The sequence below is a fragment of the Palaemon carinicauda genome, chromosome 11 (genome assembly GCF_036898095.1).
Source record: "Palaemon carinicauda isolate YSFRI2023 chromosome 11, ASM3689809v2, whole genome shotgun sequence".
In the NCBI taxonomy this organism is placed as follows: domain Eukaryota; kingdom Metazoa; phylum Arthropoda; class Malacostraca; order Decapoda; family Palaemonidae; genus Palaemon; species Palaemon carinicauda.
In genome coordinates, this window is record NC_090735.1 from 69,904,459 (window position 1) to 69,925,261 (window position 20,803).

The 20,803-nt window shown below is 43.2% G+C and overlaps 1 protein-coding gene across 11 annotated transcripts in view; it reads right to left on the reverse strand.

Moving 5' to 3' along the window:
• Positions 1–20,803, reverse strand: part of tun (tungus) — a 285,848-nt gene that overhangs the window by 36,303 nt on the left and 228,742 nt on the right. For all 11 annotated transcript variants that reach the window (XM_068383106.1, XM_068383102.1, XM_068383098.1 and 8 more), the window contains one exon: positions 8,883–9,028. In XM_068383106.1, the coding sequence (XP_068239207.1) occupies positions 8,883–9,028 (146 nt within the window). The remainder of the gene's footprint in view (positions 1–8,882; positions 9,029–20,803) is intronic.

Below are 20,803 nucleotides of genomic sequence, written 5' to 3' on the forward strand. Positions count from 1 at the left end.
ACTTGCAGTCTAGGCTGAATTCGACGAGCACCCTGGAAGATGGATGGAATGGAAACTGAAAGTACCCGTCCTTCCGATCCAGGATTTAAGGAGTCCTGTCGCCTCGTTACCAGTCTGATCGATTCTGCTGGTCTACGCCGGCCGAAGTTTGTTCGACAAACTTGATCAGGGCTGAGAGGTCGACTATGGACATCCCCTCTCAGATCCTTCCTTACAAGAAAGGATCGACTGAGGGGGCCGGGGGTGAAGCCGTCGATGATCCTAAGGAAGACCTTCGCCTAAGGTATGGATCATTCTGCCCAACCGGGCAACTCTGCTGACGCTATGGCATAGAGGTTCAGAGACACTGAATTCGCTGACAGAGACGGCAGGCGCGATATCCTTGGCTAATCACAGAGATTGTGCGGGAATGGGCATCGGGAAGCTGTCATTCGGATGAGTAACCTTAAGCATCCTCCCAGCGAAAAACCTGCAATCCTAGAGTTCGTGAACTCCTTTTAGGACTATGCCCCCCCGGGGGAGTCTCCCGTGCCATCTGTTCCTGACAGGAGGAAACTGCAATTGGACACCTTGTCCCAGTTGTCGTAGACGATAACTTAGGGCGACGTGGTTGAAAGAAAAGGGCGCTGGAGCCCTGCAGAGCCTGGAAGAAAGCGCCTTGGAGGAGTGAAACCGGAAGTCGATTTACTCCGCACAGCAGCTGTCTAAGTCTCTGTCCTTGGGCACAAACAAACTCTTCTCAAGGATGGAAGGGTGTCTGAGGTCGTCGACCTCCACAGACGAGACACCCGAAGGAAGCCCTCAGTCAGCGCGTCCAGATGGTACAACATCGAGCTTGTCCGCAAGTTAGATACTTAACGACGAAAGGCCAAGGTGCCTGAGCTCGAGAGGAGGAAAGTACCCTTGATCTTCCTGTAGCTTCCTTGAACCAAACCTCGGGCCATAATCGAGGAGGGAAAGAACCTGGTAAGCTCCCAGAGGAAGAGGTAAGCAGTCACCCCTTGTCCGATGGAGAAATCTCGAACGGAAAGCCCCCCCGCCAAAAATCCTTCCAGGGAATGACGGGGAAGGGCTAACCCAGGTTCAGGAAAGAGGAGTGTTGCTCGGATCTCCCTTAAGTTTCTCCTATTCTTGCAAGTGCCATGCTCTGTGTTTACGGGGTGAGGCCGTGTTCTGGAAATACGCTCCAGAAGAACTCGCCAGGCTGGTCATGCTGCGAAAACCCCATTGGGAATCGTGGTCGCAAACGCCCTGGAGCTCGCGCGACGGAAATTCCTGGTGGTTGGCGAGCGATAACCCATAGACGAGCAATGGATACTGCAAGAAATAAGCCGACATTTGTGCGAAGAAACACTGTAGGTTAGCGCGACGGAACACCATCCGTCCGCGCGATGGAAAAACCGTTGGTTCGCGCGTGGGCGAACATTGGAGAGCATGAGCGTAGACGTGCAGGCACGTGGGCGTGTGGACGCGCAGGCGAGTGGTCGCGCGGTTGCACGGGCGAGCGGTTGCGCGGGCGAGCGGGCGAGCGGTCGTGAGGGTGGGCAGGTGGATGAGAGAGAGTCCGAGGCGGCGAACGCAAGCGTTAGCGCGATGGCGAGGAAACGCGCTGCCGCGTGGGCGAGGAAGACCGCTGGCGATATGGATCAACAAGCGATCGATCGTTGTGTTATGCCGACGCGATGGTCGAGCAGTATGCGCAGGTGAGCGATCGTGCGTTGGCGAGCAGTATGCGAAGGTGAGCGATCGCGAGCAGCCTGTGCAGGAGGGCGATCGCGCGATGGTGATCAGCATGCGCCGGGTCGCGTGATGGTGATCAGTATGCGCAGGGTCGCGTGATGGTGATCAGCATGCCAGGGTCGCGCGATGGCGATCAGCATGTGCTGGCGAGCAGCATCTGCAGGTGGGCGATCGCGCGATGGCGAACAGCATCCGCAGTTGAGGGTCGCGCGATGGCGATCAGCATGCGCAGGGTCGAGCGATGGCGATCAGCATGCGCAGGGTCGAGCGATGGCGATCAGCATCCGCAGGTGTGCGGTCGCGCGACGGCGATCAGCATCCGCAGTTGAGGGTCGCGCGACGGCGATCAGCATCCGCAGTTGAGGGTCGCGCGATGGCGATCAGCATCCGCAGTTGAGGGTCGCGCGATGGCGATCAGCATCCGCAGTTGAGGGTCGCGCGACGGCGATCAGCATCCGCAGTTGAGGGTCGCGCGATGGCGATCAGCATCCGCAGTTGAGGGTCGCGCGACGGCGATCAGCATCCGCAGTTGAGGGTCGCGCGATGGCGATCAGCATCCGCAGTTGAGGGTCGCGCGATGGCGATCAGCATCCGCAGTTGAGGGTCGCGCGATGGCGATCAGTATGCGCAGGTGAGCTAGTAGCTGGCGAACCATGTTCCTTCAGAAGTGTTGGAGAACGTTGGCGTGCCGGCTGTAACACACGTGGGCGATGGATCGCCGAGAGACAGGTGATCGCTGACGAGCTGATGATCGCTGACGAGCTGATGATCGCTGACGAGCTGATGATCGCTGACGAGCAGAAGGCTACGCGTGGAAGCCTGCGCAAAGAAGAAGAGTCCTTGACCCCGACCTGAACCGAAGTTCTAGATCGCGAGGGCGAACGTGGGCGCACAGGGCGCGTAACAGGAACCAACAGGAACCGCAGGGATGATCATCTTGAAAGCGCTGACGAACAGGAGAGCGCTGCTGAGCAGAAGAGCGCCTGTGTGCTCACACTGAGCAGGAACAGGAGAGAACACAGCAGAAGGGCGTGCAGGGAAACCCTGACACGCAAGGGAAGAACCCCCGTGGGGGCAACCCTTTGCCCCGAAGGGATCGTTGTCCGCCGGGAGACTGATGTCCGTCGGAAGACCGCTGTCCGTCGGGAAGACCGTTGTCCGTCGGGAAGACCGTTGCCCGTCGGAAGACGAGATCAGACTGCTGTCCATCTGCACCAAGGCGGAAGATCGAGAAAAAGGAGTTGTAGGCTGCAAACGGAGATCCAAAAAGGCGCCTCAAGCACCCTTATAGGGAGATGAGAGGCCCTTACGACGAGGCGGACGGTGGGCCTTACGGCGAGGGAGGCCAACAGCAACAGCAGAAACCTCCGAAGAGGAGTCTCTATGAGTGTACTCTCTCGCGAACGAAAGAGAAACACTTCGTGGAAGAGACTGGTCAGCCAGTGACCTAAAAGGAGCAATCCTCCGAAGAGGAGCTCCTGCAGTTGCCCAGCCCCTTGAGCGAAACTGCAGGTGCGACCGCTCAGCACCAAGAGCATAGTCGCACGAAAAAAAGGCATGAGAAGAACCCCCCAAAAGGGGAAAAACTCAAGCCTGGACAGGAAAAACTTCCCTCGGAAGGAAAGTTACCCGCCCAAGGAGGCAAGCCTCCTGAGAGTTCTAAAATGAACTGGAGAGCTGTCCGTCGTCACGGGAGTACTACCAGTAGAAGGAGACATGCCCCTGACGAAAATACAAGGGGGGAGGCAGCAACAGCCGAATCCCCAGGACTCAACCAGACAGCTCACACCGTTGCTATATTACAGAAACGAACTAGATCGGTAACTGTAAAAAAATAAAACAAATAATATTAGTACACATTCATTCCCCCGGGAAGGCTCCGAAGAGGAATCCCGTGGGAAAGGAACAAGAATTACACAACAGGCACGTGCCCTCACAACCACTTACACTCGCGGAAGGAGAGCTGTAACCAAAACAGAATTATAACAATTATAATTATGTAACTATGTAATTATGTAATTTAAAAATGAATGAACACTAAAGAAAGAACGAAAACCCCGAAAGGAATCGTTCTACAAGCTGAAAAACAAAAACCAACTACAATTAGATTCATAACTAATTGAGACAAACGTACGGCGAAGCAACCCCCCACACGGAAAGGAAGCTACAAGGGCGTAGTAACACGTAGTAAAAGGGTGAACGACCTCAAAAGAGAGAGAGAGAAAGACATAAGTCAAACTCGATCGCCACCCATAAAATTACGCCGTGGTGGCCTAACTGCCGAGGCCTCCACGTAGATATCGTACACTACACACACAAATCTGAAAAGGAAACTTACTTATTTCTATACTCAAATATATATACAAACATGAAAACATGTTTACATATATATTGAGTAAATGAAAAGTAAGCGATTAAGTAAAGACAAAACAAACAAACAATGGCTGCCAAGAGAGGACCAAGACAGAGACGTCTGTCACAGTCCGAGCCAAAAGTGAAAGTGAGTATTCACCTGTGTGTGAGGGGGAGGAGGGGTAGCTAGCTACCACTCCACTACCCCCCCCCCCCCCCGCTAACTAGCGCAGGGGTAATACACCCTTGTTAAATTCTAATGGCTCGCCATTTCAGCTACGCTAAAAGGTAACCCCTTTGTAAATAGCGTGGTTTGTATTACGGTTACGGAACAAAGTAAAATTAAATTAATTAGATGTGCAAATCCTGGCATGAAAATGCATTATCTGAAACTTCTAGGGCAGATGTAAATGGGATTTTCATATTAACTAGAGTAAAATAGATTTATCCTAAAATACTAAAGGAAGTCAGCAAGCTAGAGCTTTACCATGGTCACATTTTAAGCAGCTCTTGATTGTATAAATTCATTAGAACACTAATAAACTAAGTGCAAAACATTTACTGGACAATGACCTCACAATAAAGTGATACATGACGCCCTATACTGTAATATACTATCCGTAATTCAGGTATTGAAATGTTCTAAAAAAAAATATCATGAAGTTAAAGTTATGATCTTAATAGCGGTTAATACTTCAATATAGTATGTGTACTGTATTCATTAACTAATTACAGTTTTCTCAATCAATCTGTATACCAGTGAGTATTTGTTAACTAAAGGAAATTTCTTGCATATAGACCAACGAGGCCTTCAAATAAATGGACCTGAACTAATAAATAATACAAGATAATTAAAAATATCAGTTTCTATTAGTTCTGATTAAATCTATGAACTAATCTGTGAGTTCCAGTATTTACTGAAATGTAGACAGGCGAGCATATAGCTTAATTTAGACATGCTTGCTATGAAATAAATACTGTATTAGTTGTAAGTCCCTTAGATAAGAACTTTCAAAGATAAGAACCTGTGGGTGTGCAACAGATAAAAAATATTTTAGTGAATATAAATAGACTAACTTGTAAAAACTTGTAAGTATTCTACTGAATAGAAATAGCAGTAGGAATTCTTGATACATACATAGACTCGCTTACTAGTTTATCAAGACCAGCAGACTGAAAACCATGAGGACTAGGGGGTTGGGGGTTATAAGTATCCCTGCGTGTCGTAGAAGGCAACTAAAAGGTATGGGGCATGGGGGCTGGAACCCCCTCTCCTGTATCATATACTCCTGTGAGACATTGAAGAGGTGGAGCTGGGGGGGGAGTGACTGCTCCCTGCACTCTAGTTTTGGGGTGTCTGAAGGTGCGTGGATGTAGTACGATAGAGAATAAAAGATGTGAGATTGGAAGAATGTTTAGGAATAGAAGAATGGATATATTGACTTTGTGTGAGACAAAGATAAAAGGGAAGGGTGAAGTGATGTTTGGTGAAGTGACTGGTAAGTGTGTCTGGGGTTGAAAGAGAAGAACAAGAGAGGGTGTGGCTTTATTGCTGCGTGAATGGATGACAGGTAAAGTAGTGGAATGGAAGAAGACATCATCTAGGTAAATGTGGGTGAGGGTTAGGTTGGGAAGGGAAAGTTGGGCTTTTGTTAGTGCGTATGAGCCAGGTTGTGAGAAAAGTGAAGAATAGCGGAATGAGTTCTGGAATGATTTAACTAGGTGTGTAGAAGGACTGGGTAAAAGGAATTATGTAGTTGTCATGGGTGACTTAAATGCTAGAGTGGGCGCTGGAGAGGTAGAAGGTGTCATTGGGAAGTATGGCGTACCAGGTGAAAACGAGTGGTGAGAGACTGGTGGATATGTGTGTTGAGCAAGAGATGGTGATAAGTTCTAGCTTTTTCAAAAAGAAAGATAAAAACAAGTATACATGGGTAAGAGTGGCAAATGGAAGAGTGGTAGAAAGGGCGGTAATGGATTATGTGTTGATAACTAAAAGAATGTTTGGAAGATTGAAAGATGTGCACGTGGTTAGGGGTATGACTAACGGTATGTCTGATAATTTTTTGGTGAAAGGAAAATTAGTTGTAGCAAAAGAGTGGGGGAATAGAGTGGGGTGGATGTAAAAGGGAGCTAGTGAGGGTTGAAGAGCTAATAAAACCGGAGGTAAAAAGTGAATATCAAGAAAGGTTGAAAATTGCATATGACAGAGTGAAATTAAGAGAAACTGGTAATTTAGAGGAGGAGTGGAAGTAAGTAGAAGAAAACTTTGTTGGGATTGCAAGTGATGTGTGAGGCAAGACATTTTTTTGAGGCAGCATGAGGAAGGGCAGTGAATGGTAGAATGAAGGAGTGAAGGTAAAAGTGGAAGAGAAATAGAGGGCATTTGAAGAATGGCTGCAGAGTAATAGTGTAGAGAAGTATGAAAGATATAGAGAGAAAAATGTGAAAGTAAAGCGCAAGGTAACTGATGCAAAAGAGGGTGGCTTACCTGAGGTGAGGTCAGGGATTGGGTCGTTCATATGAAGAGAATAAGAAGAAGTTTTGGAAAGAAGTAAAGAGTAAGGAAGGCTGGTTCAACAATTGAAGAGACAGTGGAAGATGGAAATAGAAGGTTGTTATAAGGAGAGGAGGCAAGGAAAAGGTGGGCAGAATTTTTTGAAAGTTTACTGAATGTTGAGAATAATAGGGAGGCAGATATAATTGCTGTTGCAGGTGTTGAGGTGCTGGTGATGGGAGATGAGAATGAGAGAGATATTACAAAAGAGGAAGTGAGGAGAGCACTAGATGAAATGAGAGTAGGAAAAGCACATGGTATGGATGGTGTGAGAGCTGAGATGTTGCAGGAATGGGGCGTGACTGTACTTGAATGGTTGGTGAGATTGTTTAATATGTGTTTTGTGTTGTCAATGGTACCAGTAGATTGGGATTTTGCATGTATTGTACCACTATATAAGGGTAAGGGAGATGTGCGTGAGTGGTCAAGTTCAAGGGGTATTAATTTGTTGAGTGTGGTTGGAAAAGTGTATGGTAGAGTACTGATTTATAGGATTAAGGATAAAACAAAGAATGCAATCTTACAAGTACAGGGTGGTTTTAAAAGAGGTAGGGGATGTATGAATCAGATTTTTACAGTCGGGCAGATATGCGAGAAATATTTAGCAAAAGGTAAGGAGGTGTATGTTGCATTTATGGATCTGGAGAAAGCGTATGATAGAGTTGATAGGGAAGCAATGTGGAATGTGATGAGGTTACTGTATATGGAATTGTTGGAAGGCTGTTGCAAGCAGTGAAAAGTTTCTACAAAGGAAGTAAAGCGTGTGTTAGGATAGGAAACAAAGTGAGCGATTGGTTTCCGGTGAGAGTGGGGCTGAGACAGAGATGTGTGATGTCGCCATGGTTGTTTAACTTGTATGTTGATGGAGTGGTGAGAGAGGTGAATGCTCGAGTGCTTGGACAAGGATTGAAACTGGTAGACGAGAATGATCATGAATGGGAGGTAAATCAGTTGTTGTTTGCAGATGATACTGTACTGGTTTGCAGACTTGGAAGAGAAGCTTGGACGATTAGTGACAGAATTTGGAAGGGTATGTGAGAGAAGGAAGTTGAGAGTCGATGTGGGTAAGAGTAAGATTATGAGATGTACGAGAAGAGAAGGTGGTGCGAGGTTGAATGTCATGTTGAATGAAGAGATACTTGAGGAGGTGGATCAGTTTAAGTACTTGGGGTCTGTTGTTGCAAAAAATGGTGGAGTGGAAGCAGATGTACGCCAGAGAATGAATGAAGGATGCAAAGTGTTGGGGGCAGTGAAGGGAGAGGTAAAGAATAGAGGGTTTGGCATGAATGTAAAGAGAGTTCTGTATGAGAAAGTGATTGTACCAACTGTGATGCATGGATCGGAATTGTGGGGAATAAAAGTGACGGAGAGACATAAATTGAATGTGATTGAGATGAAGTGTCTAAGGAGTATGGCTGGTGTATCTCGAGTAGATAGGGTTGGGAACAAAGTAGTGAGGTTGAGAACAGGTATAAGAAATGAGTTAGCAGCTAGAGTGGATATGAATGTGTTGAGGGGGTTTGGCCATGTTGAGAGAATGGAAAATGGCTGTCTGCTAAAGAAGGTGATGAATGCAAGAGTTGATGGGAAAAGTACAAGAGGAAGGCCACGGTTTGGGTGGATAGATGGAGTGAAGAAAGCTCTGGATGATAGGAGGATAGATGTGAGAGAGGCAAGAAAGGGTGCTAGAAATAGGAATGAATGGCGAGCGATTGTGATGCAGTTTCGGTAGTTCCTGCTGCTTCCTCCGGTCGCCTTGGATGACCGCGGAGGTAGCAACAGTAGGGGATTCAGCGTTATGAAGCTTCATCTCTGGTGGATAACGGGAGAGGGTGGGCTGTGGCACCCTAACAGTACCAGCCAAACTCGGTCAAGTCCCTTGTCAGGCTGGGAGGAATGTAGAGAGGAAAGGTCCCCTTTTTTTCATTTGTTTGATGTCGGCTAGCCCCCAAAATTGGGGAAGTGCCTTGGTATATGTAAGTATGTACAAGTTTTCAACTTAAGAACCCCCTTTTGGAACACATCTCATTCTTACGTAGGGGACTTACTATACGTTGCTAGCGATTTGAAATTTGAAAATTTAAAAACTGAAACAATTTCACGATCCTTGACAAACTGCGATTTTTAATTTCAAGGAAAAAACTTTTAAGGGCACTCAATTGACATGAGAAACATGCTGTCAAATTTTGTAAACTATAACAGCCGCTTCTGTATAAAACCTAAACTAACTAACCTGTGATGCTCTGGTCGTAGTATGTGGTCAGTGCGGAGGGTTTCTGTTACATACTTGTGAAAGTACGTTGGAAAGGGTAAATCCGAATCCAAGTCATACACCAAGCAGCGATCATCTGGCTCATACATGAAAATCACATGGTAGTCCTGCAAAATAAGAATGAAAACTCAAACTGCAACCATGACGTTATACTAAAAATTGTGAAGAAGCAATTTTTAATACAAGTATGGTCACAATTAATTTAGAAATTCAACACAAGGCTAGATATTTTCTCTTCCATAACAGACATTAGTCAATGAAAAATAAATATTTTACTGCTAACAATAATGAATTAAAACTAATAATTCTAAATTAAAAATGTTATGGCCATTTCTTATATTAAAAAATGCAGAAAAAAAACACACTAACAGCTGTAAAACTGAATAGAAAACAGCCCAAGGAACAATTTCTTTTATGAATTACACATGAAATAGTCACAACTAAGAAATTTTTTGTGTCTGCAATCAGCAAATAACATTACTGTACTGCCTCAAGAACACCTGTGATTTTGGCAATGTAAATTGTTCAACAAATATCGAAAACCATTTACACTGAATAAATGATGCCTCCAATACTGTTCCTTAGATGTTTACATATACACATATTTCAGGCATGAAAACAGATACATAGATACAACAAAGTTTATACAGTCCACACCTTAAACCTTATCTTCACTTCAAAAAATGTGCATAGACAAAATTGATTACAGAAAATAATTCAGTTCTATTAGTTATCCTGACTTTTCATTAAAAAATTTTCATTCCCAAAGTTTCCTCAAATAAACTATCAGAAATAAAATGTAAAGATATAAAACACCACAATGTCACAAATGATCGGCTTCAAAATGAGGTTTAGAATTCTCACCACCATTTTCCTACAAAATTATGCACTGCTCTAAGTATGTAAAATATGAACATACAATGATTTGCATACACATGCTGGCAATATGTAAGAATACTCTTCACTGAAATACAATTATCCTTGAAATTATTCCCATGTTTACTGTTGCTATAATTTTAAGGGTTTCCTTCTATATATTGTACTGCAGTATTTTATGAAAGAGATGATCATCTTTGACAGACTAATTTTCCTCCAAGGATTATTCCTTGACAAAATTTGTGTCATAGGTTGTCCTTTGGCCCAAGAAATCAATATTACTGTACTGAGGAAACTCCTAGAACTTACAAAATCAACAATATTTGATAAATATGTTTCCACACAATTTTATGCATTTGGAAAACAATTAAACGAAAAAAGTACAGTTTTGCAGAAAATAAACGATAAGGGAAAATAATGAAAACTAAATGTTGGGTGTCAGTATTGTTTTTTATTTTTAGTTACTAAAAAAAATTCCTATCATTCATAAAACTGTCCTCTTACTTATAGCAATAAACAAAATTACTCTTTCAAAATAATTCTTACTAAATAACAGAGAAAGTTGTTTTTATGTTAATTATGTTTCACGATGAAAACTAATAAATGTATTGGTGTAAGCTTTCAAATGTTCAAATTCTTGCCATCGAATATTACAGTACTGTATTAACTGAGGCCCTAAACCAAAATTTAACCAAATAACCAATCCCGAGTCTTTTTTAAACTTTTCTTATGACTGAAAATTGGAACAAGGTACAGTATAGGTAAAGATGTTGGAAAGCTATATATTAAGAAACCCGAAAGAATAAATGAAAAGTAAAAGACAGGAATACAGCCAGGGGCTTAAAGTAGGCAGAAAAAAAATTTTGGTGCTATCTACAATGAACAACACCAGGCACAATGAAGATGTTATTTCCCCATCCAAGCGTGCTCCAAAAGTAAATGGGTTTTATACTATGACTTCATCATTGTTTACAACCTCATTTCTTGTTAAAAACATACATACAAGTCATTTTCATCATATCTATATTCTACTTGCTGAATTGTTAACCAAGCACTTCACTTGAGTTCCACAAAGCAAAAATAATGAGATTTTCAGCTAGAAACAACTGGCAAATGACATGCAGTGTCATTCCAACTACAAGCTTTCTTTCGTGCTTTACACCAAAGACTAGAGCCAAGCATTGAATGCTTCCAGATTTTTTACCACATGCTTTCAAGTCTTTTCTTGATAACACTGACAAGTAGACTTCTCAACAAACAATGCCCATTATTTTCTAAGTCATTTACCTTTTGTATAAGGAAATTTAGTCAAATTTAATTTTGCAATGTATGACTGTACAGTATTCTGAAAGTAGGCAATCACTTTTTATACTAGGCATATATCTTCCCCCCCCCCCCCCCTTCCACAAATCCCAGTAAACAAGAGGATTTAGACCATTTCAAGAGCAGAAATTGGGGATTGCATCTCAGCTGATCTGCCCGAAAATTCGTCTTTATTGGAACAAACTGAGTTTGAAGTGTGATAATCCTGGTCTTGGACCAACAGAGGAGTTCCTTCCCAAGAAATTACTATTTCTTCATCCTTGTCCCTCTGTTTCCCGATACATGCCAGGCTATTGTGATGTCCATACATAGAGCAATAACTATCCGTAACACTAGACTTTTTGGCTTCAATTATTGCCAATGAGAATTAAGGTTTTATTTGGATTGGATATCTTATACAAACATATTCAAATGGATTTGTAACGGTTTTATCTTTAGTCAAACATTTAAAAAAACTATAGAAATGTCTGGTCTAAGATGAATCATCCACAAGTGGACTGATTAAGGTTTTGCAAGTATATTCCATGACAGAGAACTCAAATGTCAGGACATTATGTCATTCCATCTGGGTCTCTACTGTCAGTTTGAACTCTACTGGTTCATTAACTGGGAAGGGTGTCTGCAAAAATCCCAAGAACCAAGATCTTATCAGTTGTTATAGAGTAATAAATTCCATTAGTAAGAGAAAGTTGGAGCTGTTGTACTAAGCAGACCTAAGGATAGTTGTCTCTGGTACTTTCTTCTTGAAGAAATACACAAGAGACCTTGGTTAGAGAGGATCCTTGCCGACAACTGACATGCGCATGATGTGGCATCTCAGAACTTGTACAAGTGCCCAGATCAAAATTAAAAAATCACCTGTTTCAACATTTCAAGTGAGCCACTGATGAAAAATTTTGGCTTCTGGGAAAACTTAAGTCACTGATCAGGCTGAGTTTGGAAAGATCCAGATTGAGGGATAGTATCAGCAACTTGGAAAATCGCGACTAGGCTACGAAATGGCTAAACTGTCCCAACCTTGATCTAGGCTAGTCTGCTTAATCGTATGTAAAGATGACTTGAAAGTTAATATTTATATAAAAACTAAAGATAGAATAAGATTAACTTAAACATAGTAAAAGTCTACTATTTTACACATGAAAAAATGGAAGGGGAAGGGCAAACAATAGGAACAGGCCTTGCTAATGGCTGCCACGTCACCACGGCATCTTTGCTAGCCAATCGAAGATGAGGCGTTGGAAGATCAGGCAAGACATGTATAAAACAATCATCTTAGAAAACAGTCATCTTAAGCAATTTTACTTAGCTCAAAAATTTAAGCAGAATCAGAAGCAAAATTTTTCTCTCTCCCTCAATCACAGGAGTTCTGTAGGAAAAAAGCACACACTTCACTGGGAACAGAAGGCTTCCAGTGGTAAAAAATCATCCAGGTGGCATTGCCGTCTTCACTGCATTTAGTAAAGCATCTCAATAGGTGATGTGCCATAAGCTAACAGACAAATTTAGCAAATGAGGTGTTGTGACAGGTTCTAGAGAGCCTGAACTTGTGGTTCTTATGCACATGCAGTCAGGGCGTATATGTTGATACAATGGCTCTAGTGCACGGAAGGTGATATTTCTTTATTATATCCTGTTGTATTGGATTTGCTGTTCTAGCCTAAATGGGAATGTCCTTGAGATCACTTAGTTCTTAACCCCAAAAATATTTTCTTATGATGTAAAAGCAAATAAAGTAATTTTTTCATTAGCCATGTTTAGTAATTATATGTTCAGTGAGGCATAATTGCAGATTACCATACAAAATACTTAGCCAAAAGTAAAAGTTTTGTTTACTGAATTTTTACTATATACTGTATATAACAATTCAAGATTTTAACTGTAACATGAAAATATCATTGTGATGGAAGTGCCTGATGTTTCTTTTTAACACAGTATGTTCATAAACCCCAAAAAAATTATGAAATATCTATTAAATAAATGTACCATTTTGTAATTAGTGTACCTACCTAGTCAACATCTGGCTTAACATAATGAGTTCTCTTCGCATACCAAGAGATACAAACCGATAAAATAGGTATTTCATTAATAAACATAACTTTACTACATCAATAACAATTCGGATGTTTAGGGAACTTAATTTTAATGTTAATATTTATACTGTATAGTATTTAAACATTAAATTTTATCTAGGAAAATTATAGACTAACTTAAAAGTATAATATTAATTATTATGACAAATAAAAATACTGTAACATGCTGAGCTTATAAGACAAATGCAGTGACACAATTAAAGCACACACAGCACTGACACTACAACATGGCATATTTCACAAAATTGGCTTTTGGTACTTTTCTTCTATAGTCTAACTAAAATATTACTATTAAATTTTTTTTGTGGAGTGAGCATCAAGCAAAATCTGTCTATTTTTATTACAAACACAGCACAGAATATAACACAGGCTATTCTGCCTTAAAAGTTGTTCCATTATCAAACCTATCAATTCTCTAGATTTAAACAACTTCCTTTTGCAGTCTCTAAGACTATTCTGACACACACAAAAAAATGCTATTTACTCACATTTATCATTCTTTGATAAATTTTTGATAGAATTATATAAAACAAAGCTTGCAGGCCAGGTATGTGAAAAAAATGCACTCTTGATAAATACAGCAATACTGTAGTTGGAAATTATGAATATTTCATTGGCAAATACAGTATATATAAAAAAGCTAAGCTGAAAGCCTGCAAACAGTACATACCATCAAAGTTTAAACATGCAATTCTATAAATTCACAGATTAAGGAGTGTACATTTTGTTGCCCATACCAAGAAAATAACACTTACCCAGAATCAAAGGCATCAAAGGAGATAATCGCAATACAGTACCATAACCATTAGAGTATTGACAAACTTCAAAACAACTCTGAGATGGGAGACTATAGAGTAGCAGCACCACTATGAGATCAACATCAGGTACTACAAATCAAATACAAATGGCTCTCGTCATATTATAATAAAGGAAGAGAGGTATGATTGGGTGAAAGGTGTAGTATATCAAGTGGTGTTAGATGAATGTAAGAAAGAAGTGCCAGATGCTTGTGGAAGAGCAGGCATATATATGGTACAGGTGTATTTCTATTTATAATGACAAGTTTTTTGCCATTTCATTTGATCATAAGTCAAAACCAAGTTACATTATATCCAATTAAGACACAGCTATTTTCTGTCTTCAGAAATTTATTCTAAATTGTGTTAATAGTAAAAAATAGAATTTCAATAAGATTTATTTCTAGACTTGCCTGATGTTCATATTGCTTCTCTCTTGATACCTAGTTTATAATGATGTTTACCTCATAAATAAAACTTTCCCTGTTTCCCTTCCTTTCAATAGGCCTGGGCCTCTAGTATAGTACTGAGACAATCTAGCAGTTAATGGCAATAACTTCTGCTTGGGTATAGCACAAATGCTTTACATTTCATATCACTAATCAGTGGGGAGGTGGATGGGGATGTATATGGACATCAGGCGAGTATAGAAATAAGATTATATTAAAATTTCTGTTTATTTTTATGAACCTCCCCTGGTGTTCATACTGCTGACTCACACTCTACTAGAGGTGGGGTGTTCATACTGCAGACTCACACTCTAACAGAGGTGGGTCAGTGAAAAAAAGAGGAAATTGAGAGTACTAAGAAAATAAACTTACTAAGCACCTTGACTAATCCCTAGTCTAGTACCAGAGTAAAAACTTGTCTTCAAAATAATGTTTAGTTATAACTCAAGTCTCTACATTGTGTTCCAAAGTATAGCCCCAGTATCTAATCACTTATTTATCTAATATACAGGCAATTGATTTATTCATAGATCTTAGAATGCTTTGTGTGAGAAAAGGCTTTAACACTAAGCAGGGTGTCAAAATAGCAGCATTTCTTTGTACAGTATTTGAAATAACTTATATAATTTATTTACAAAAATATATGAAAACTATGAGGTAGAAGTCATCTTGCAGGTGGCATTTTCTTAGGACTTCAAAGACTAGGATAAATCGGAACTTACTTTAGTTATCTCATTTGGGTACCTTTCAGAAATAATTTTCCTTAAAGACTGAATCAATTTATATTGTGTCAGTATTTCATTGTTTTGGAAGATATTACAGCCTCGTGGTTCATTTATAGTACAGTATACAAATGAGTGGCCTGACAGAAACTTGGAGGGGCTGTAGTTTACTGGTTTTCAAATACCATAGTTTTATTTTATAGCCCAATATGATGTCATCTATAGCTGCAAGTATATGTCCATCTAACTGTGTCAGCTATTTCAAACATGATGCTATATAATTATTGTGGATGCCCCAATGCATTTGCTGGATATAATGCAGAGAAAGTAACCAATATGCTAAAGATTTCTCTAAAAAGATAAGTGTTAATTTCTTTAAGGGTTCCCTTGAAGTTTAATAGAGATGGATTATGGAACATGATTGAATTATTTTAAAATTCTTTCATCAAATTACAAATTTTGAGATAATTTGTATTTTCCTATCATATAAACCTAGAGCTATTTATAGGGGTTATTACTTTATGGCAAAGCTGAGAACTAGTCAAGGCAATTTTAGTGAGGGATTACTACCCCATCCACTAGTTAGCGGGGGGGGGGGGGGGTGGAGGACCGGCTAACCTGCTCACTCACACCAGTCGGCTGAGTAACCACTTTTGCTTTCTGGTAAGACTTCTTGGGGACAGGGAGGCTGGCCAATTTGTATAAATAGCTCCAGGTTTGTATGCTAGGAAAAATACAAATTATCTCCAAATTTGTTATTTGTTATGGCGCAAATATAAACCCTTCACTATTTATAGGGGTGACTTACTCTTAAGAGGGAAGAAGCCTTACCAACTGGCCTTGGCTATGACTCGGGGTTCTCACTATTTTGACATATGATCGAATTAGTAGGAACCCTACCCTTGCAAAAAACAAATGTCGTTACCAATTAACCCACTGATAGCAGCCTGCAGAGGCTTGTGTGAGACACACTAGTGGCTTGTCTTTACATAGGAACTCGAGTACAAGCCTAGAGTTCTAAGACTTACCTAATACCCTCCCTCAAGAGGTATTGGGGACATAGCAAAGTATTATGTAAAATACTGAGGATGCACAAGAGAAACGAGTCTTACCTGCAGAGAGGTGAGGTCAGCTATGCTGTGGTCTTATTTCCCCAGGGGAGGAGAATGTGAAAGGAAGAAAGGAGCCAGACATTCTTCCTCATTAACCCCAGATTAACCCGGATAACCTCAGCCCTCAACCCTCTGCTACCTATCCATCAAGGAGCTTGAGGAATTCACACCACTTGTTGTGTGGCCACCACAGGACCAATGGAAAAGGTTTCCATGTTCCTGAGGGTTACATCTAGCAGGTAGTGGGCGGTGAAGATTATTTAATGCTTCAACACGCCCGCTTGCAGTACCTGCGCACAGGAGAAGTTCTTCTTGAACGCCAGGGACGTTGCAATGCCCCTGATGTCATGAGCTTTGGGTCGAGTGGACGGAGGAGGGTTTAGATTGAGAGCATTCTCAATCACTTTCCTGATCCAAGAGGAAATCGTATTACTTGTGACCCTCCTCTTGACCTTCCCCGTACTAAGGAAAAGCGCTTGCACACTGGGGCGAGCTGCTGCTGTTCTTTTCAAGTAACACCTCTGGCTCCTTACAGGACATAATAACAGTTGGTCTGGATCTTTATTTACACAACAAAGACACTCTATCCGAAATGGGCCAAACCTGGACTCCAGTACAACCGGATTTTGAGTCTTAGCAACAAACTCAGGAACGTAGATGAGGATTACTTCTCTCCATCTCCTGGAGTGGGAGATGTCAGCAGATAGACCGTTTAGTTCACTGTCTCTCTTGGCCGAAGCCAACACGAGCAGGAACCCCTTCTTCCATGTGAGGTGGCAATCGGAAGCCTGGCATAATGGTTCATGAGGAGGACCCTTCAAAGACCGAAAGACCTGAACCACGTTTTAAGGAGACTGTCTAAGCTTTGACTGGGGACAAGTAAGCTCGTAACTACATATGAGCAAAGAAAGTTCCGAGGAGGAAATATCGGCTCCTTAGTTTAAATGCGAGACTCAAGGCTGAGCGGTAGCCTTTAGCCTTTGACTGCCGAGACCGAGAGAAGCATTTCTTCCCAAAGGTATGCAAGGAACTCCGCTATAGTTGGAACAGTGGCATCGAGGGGAGAGATAACCCTTACACAACACCAACCACAGAAAACTGACCACTTTGCCTGGTAGACTGCCTCTGTGGATTTCCTGAGGTGTCCAGCCATTCTTTTCACAACTGGTTGCGAAAAGCCTCTCTGTGTGAGGAGGTGCTGGACAGTCTCCAGGCGTGCGCTTCAGTCTTGTGGAAGATGTTGGCATGAGGATATTTAAGAAAATCGTGCCATGGAGAGAGCTGCCTCAGGATCTCCATAGGGAGTTGCAGATCTGGGAACCATTCTGCATGATGCCATAGCAGAGCTATAAGTCATTTGCAAGTTGTTACTTGCTCGTACCTGGTTGAGGACTTTTCTCATCAGACAGAACGGGGAAACACGTAGGCGTCCAGGTTTATCCCCCGTTGTTGAAAAGCATCTTGCTAAAGAGCTTGGGGGTCCATGACTGGGGAGCAGTATAACTGGAGCCTGCAATTCAGGGCCGTTGCGAACAGATCCACAGTCGGGGAACTTCACAAAGTCAGGACTTTGTTGTCTATCAGAGGATTCAAAGACCACTCGATGCCAACTATTTAAGTCACTCTGCTCAGCTTGTCAGCTAGCATATTCCGCTTGCCCAAAATGAAGCGAGCTGATAGGGTCACTGAGTTGTCTTCTGCCCATCTGAGTATCTCGACTGCAAGATGGCACAGCTGCTGCAAAAAGGTACCACCCTGTTTGTTCAGATAAGCTACTACCATGGTGTTGTGCTCATCAACACCACGGAGTGCCCCACCGGGACCTGGTTGAACTGTTTGAGGGCCAGGAAGGCTGCCCTTATCTCTAAGAGATTTATGTGCTGGTACCTTTCTGATTCGGAGCATTGGCCGGAGATATAATGGTGCAGCACGTGGGACCCCCACCCTTCTTTCGATACATCCAAAAAGAGCATCAACTCTGAGGGAGAGATGAGAAGATCAACCCCTTTGCAGAGGTTCAGATCAGCCAGCCACCATTTGAGATCCGACCGTTCCTTTAGCCCTATGCGGACTAGTTGATCCCTGGAATCGCTGGACTGATTCCACTGGAATTTCAGACGCCACTGGAGAGATCTCATCCTGAGGCTGCTGGGGACCAGTCGGGTCAGAGACAGGTGATCAAGAAGGCGAAGCCAACTCTGTGCTGGGAGCTCTGTCCATCTGAGGAAGATCTGTGCTCTGTGCTATGTTCGTTGGCCTCTGAATTCTTTCATCTGATGGGAAAGCTTTGTGCCTTAGGGTGACTATGCGCATACCTATGTATACCAGTTCTTGAGAGGGAAGAAGATGAGACTTCTTGAGGTTTACCACAATCCCCAGACCCTTGCAAAACCTTAGAAGTTGCCTCGGTGGTGGAGAAGAACCGTCTCCGAGTCTGTCAGAATCAACCAGTCGTCCAAGTATCTTAGGAGACAGATGCCGACTCTGTGAGTCCAAGTTGACATTAGGGCAAACACTCTTGAGAAGACCTGGGGGGCTGTGGAAAGACCAAAACACAGCACCTTGAACTGGTGATGCATCTGGTTCAGCATGACCCTTAGATACTTCCTGGAAGGCGGATGGATTGGGATATGAGAGAATGCATCCTTCAGATCTAGAGTGCACATGAAGTCATGTGGTCTTATCGCTTGTCTGACAGTGTTGGCCGTCTCCATTTTGAACGGAGTCTGTTCGGCAAACCTGTTCAGAGCTGAGAGGTCGATCACTAGTCTCCAACCTCCAGACGCCTTCCTCACAAAAGAGTCGACTGTAAAAGCCTGGGAACTCTTAGAGAGTGCCCTTCTCCAACATGGTCTGGCATTCTGCCCTGAGGGCACATTCCTGTGCAGATCCCTTCGCATAGGAGTTCGATGAAACCGGCACTTGAGTCAGTGGAGGGAGAGAGTGAACGGGACGCGATACCCTGAACGAATCGCCTCGACCATCAAGGGCTCGGCCCCGTGGTGAAGCCACCTCTGCTAGTGGCTTTGCAGGCATCCCCCCCCACACATGGACAAATGAGAGGACTGCCTGTCCTAATGGGATCGGCCTTGGACGAATGAATCCCTTCCTTCCCTTTCCTCTACACGAAAGGACTTTTTACCATGAAGGGCTTGCTTAGACCCCCTTTGACCCTGTTGTTTCAGGTCTCTAGCCCTTTTTGTTTGCGGTTTCAGAGGTGGTTTCTGCTGTGGCTGAGAGGGGTAAGGCCTTGCTGTTAAGTCCTTTCGGATGAGGGAGTCCTAGCTGGACTTCCTCCACCTCTCTGCCATCGGCTCGACATCCTTGGGGTTGAACAGGGAATTACCTTTGAAAGGTGCATTCCTCAGTCTTGCCACCTCAGCCTGAGGGAGTTGTCTAAGGAATCTACCTATGACAGCATCCCTCCTCTTCAGGATGGTGTTGGCCCAAAGTCGAGCCACGAAGTCACCTACATGGCGTACTTCGGCACCTTTACCTGGTTGAGGATCTTGGAGGCTGAGAACGAGACTGGAAGTCTCGTAAACTTCTCGAAGGCCGTAGCCCTTTAGAGTGCCTCTACGGAGTAATCAAGAGGCAAGGTAGGGAGAGACTCCCCGAAGATCTCACAGTACCTCCTCTGAAACACAAACGGAGGAGGGAGGAGCTTGGAAGATAAGTTGGAGCGGAGACAGGAGGTGGACCCAGTTGCCTGGGACACTGCCTTCTATTTGGCATTCCTCAACCCCTTTGACCAGGGCAGAGCTGCATTGGCCCTAAGGGGTTTCTGAGTACTGTAAAACTGGTCAAGAACATCTTCCTTTCCATCTAAAGTGGCTACCGATGGATCTGATAGCCCATTGATGGATCAAATGCAGGCTAAGAACTGCCAGAAGGCATGCTCTGATTCCTTCCTCTCATCCTCCGTTAGCTTAGAACTAGCGGCAGCTGGCAAAGCATTGTCCTCGGAGTCGTTTTGCCCTTACACATCTGAACTCTCACCAATAGGAGCCCGGAGTGGGTCGTAGTCGTCATTGGGATAGACTGGAGACAGGGAAACTGCTGAAGAAGTGCTTACCTCCGGCTGCCTGGGAAGCAGAGAAGAGGGAAGCCTAGCCGAGGATTTAGGGATGGTAATTAAATCCTTCGGCTCCCTGCGCCGAGGTAGGCGTTCTTATGTCAGCAAGAGCCTGGAAGGCTCTGCTTGTCTGCAGACGGGATGGTAATCTCCCTCCAGAGGGAGCACATCACGCCCAGTCACAAGTCGTATCTCCTTAAGCACTAACTCGACTGGGGAGGGACGAAAGGAATCATTATAGCAAGTTACCCTGTCTTCCCTAGGTAGCGAAGGAAGGATCCTTTTCCTCTTCCCTTTTAGTCTGGCCTATGGCATCTTGAATTACAAGGGGGTACCTTGGAGTTCTTGCAAGAAGTGTTTCTCCCTACCAGAAGGAACCGCAGGATGGGAAGCCCCCGGACAAGAGTTGGCAGCAAAGGAAGCCTCGGAGTGCCTTCT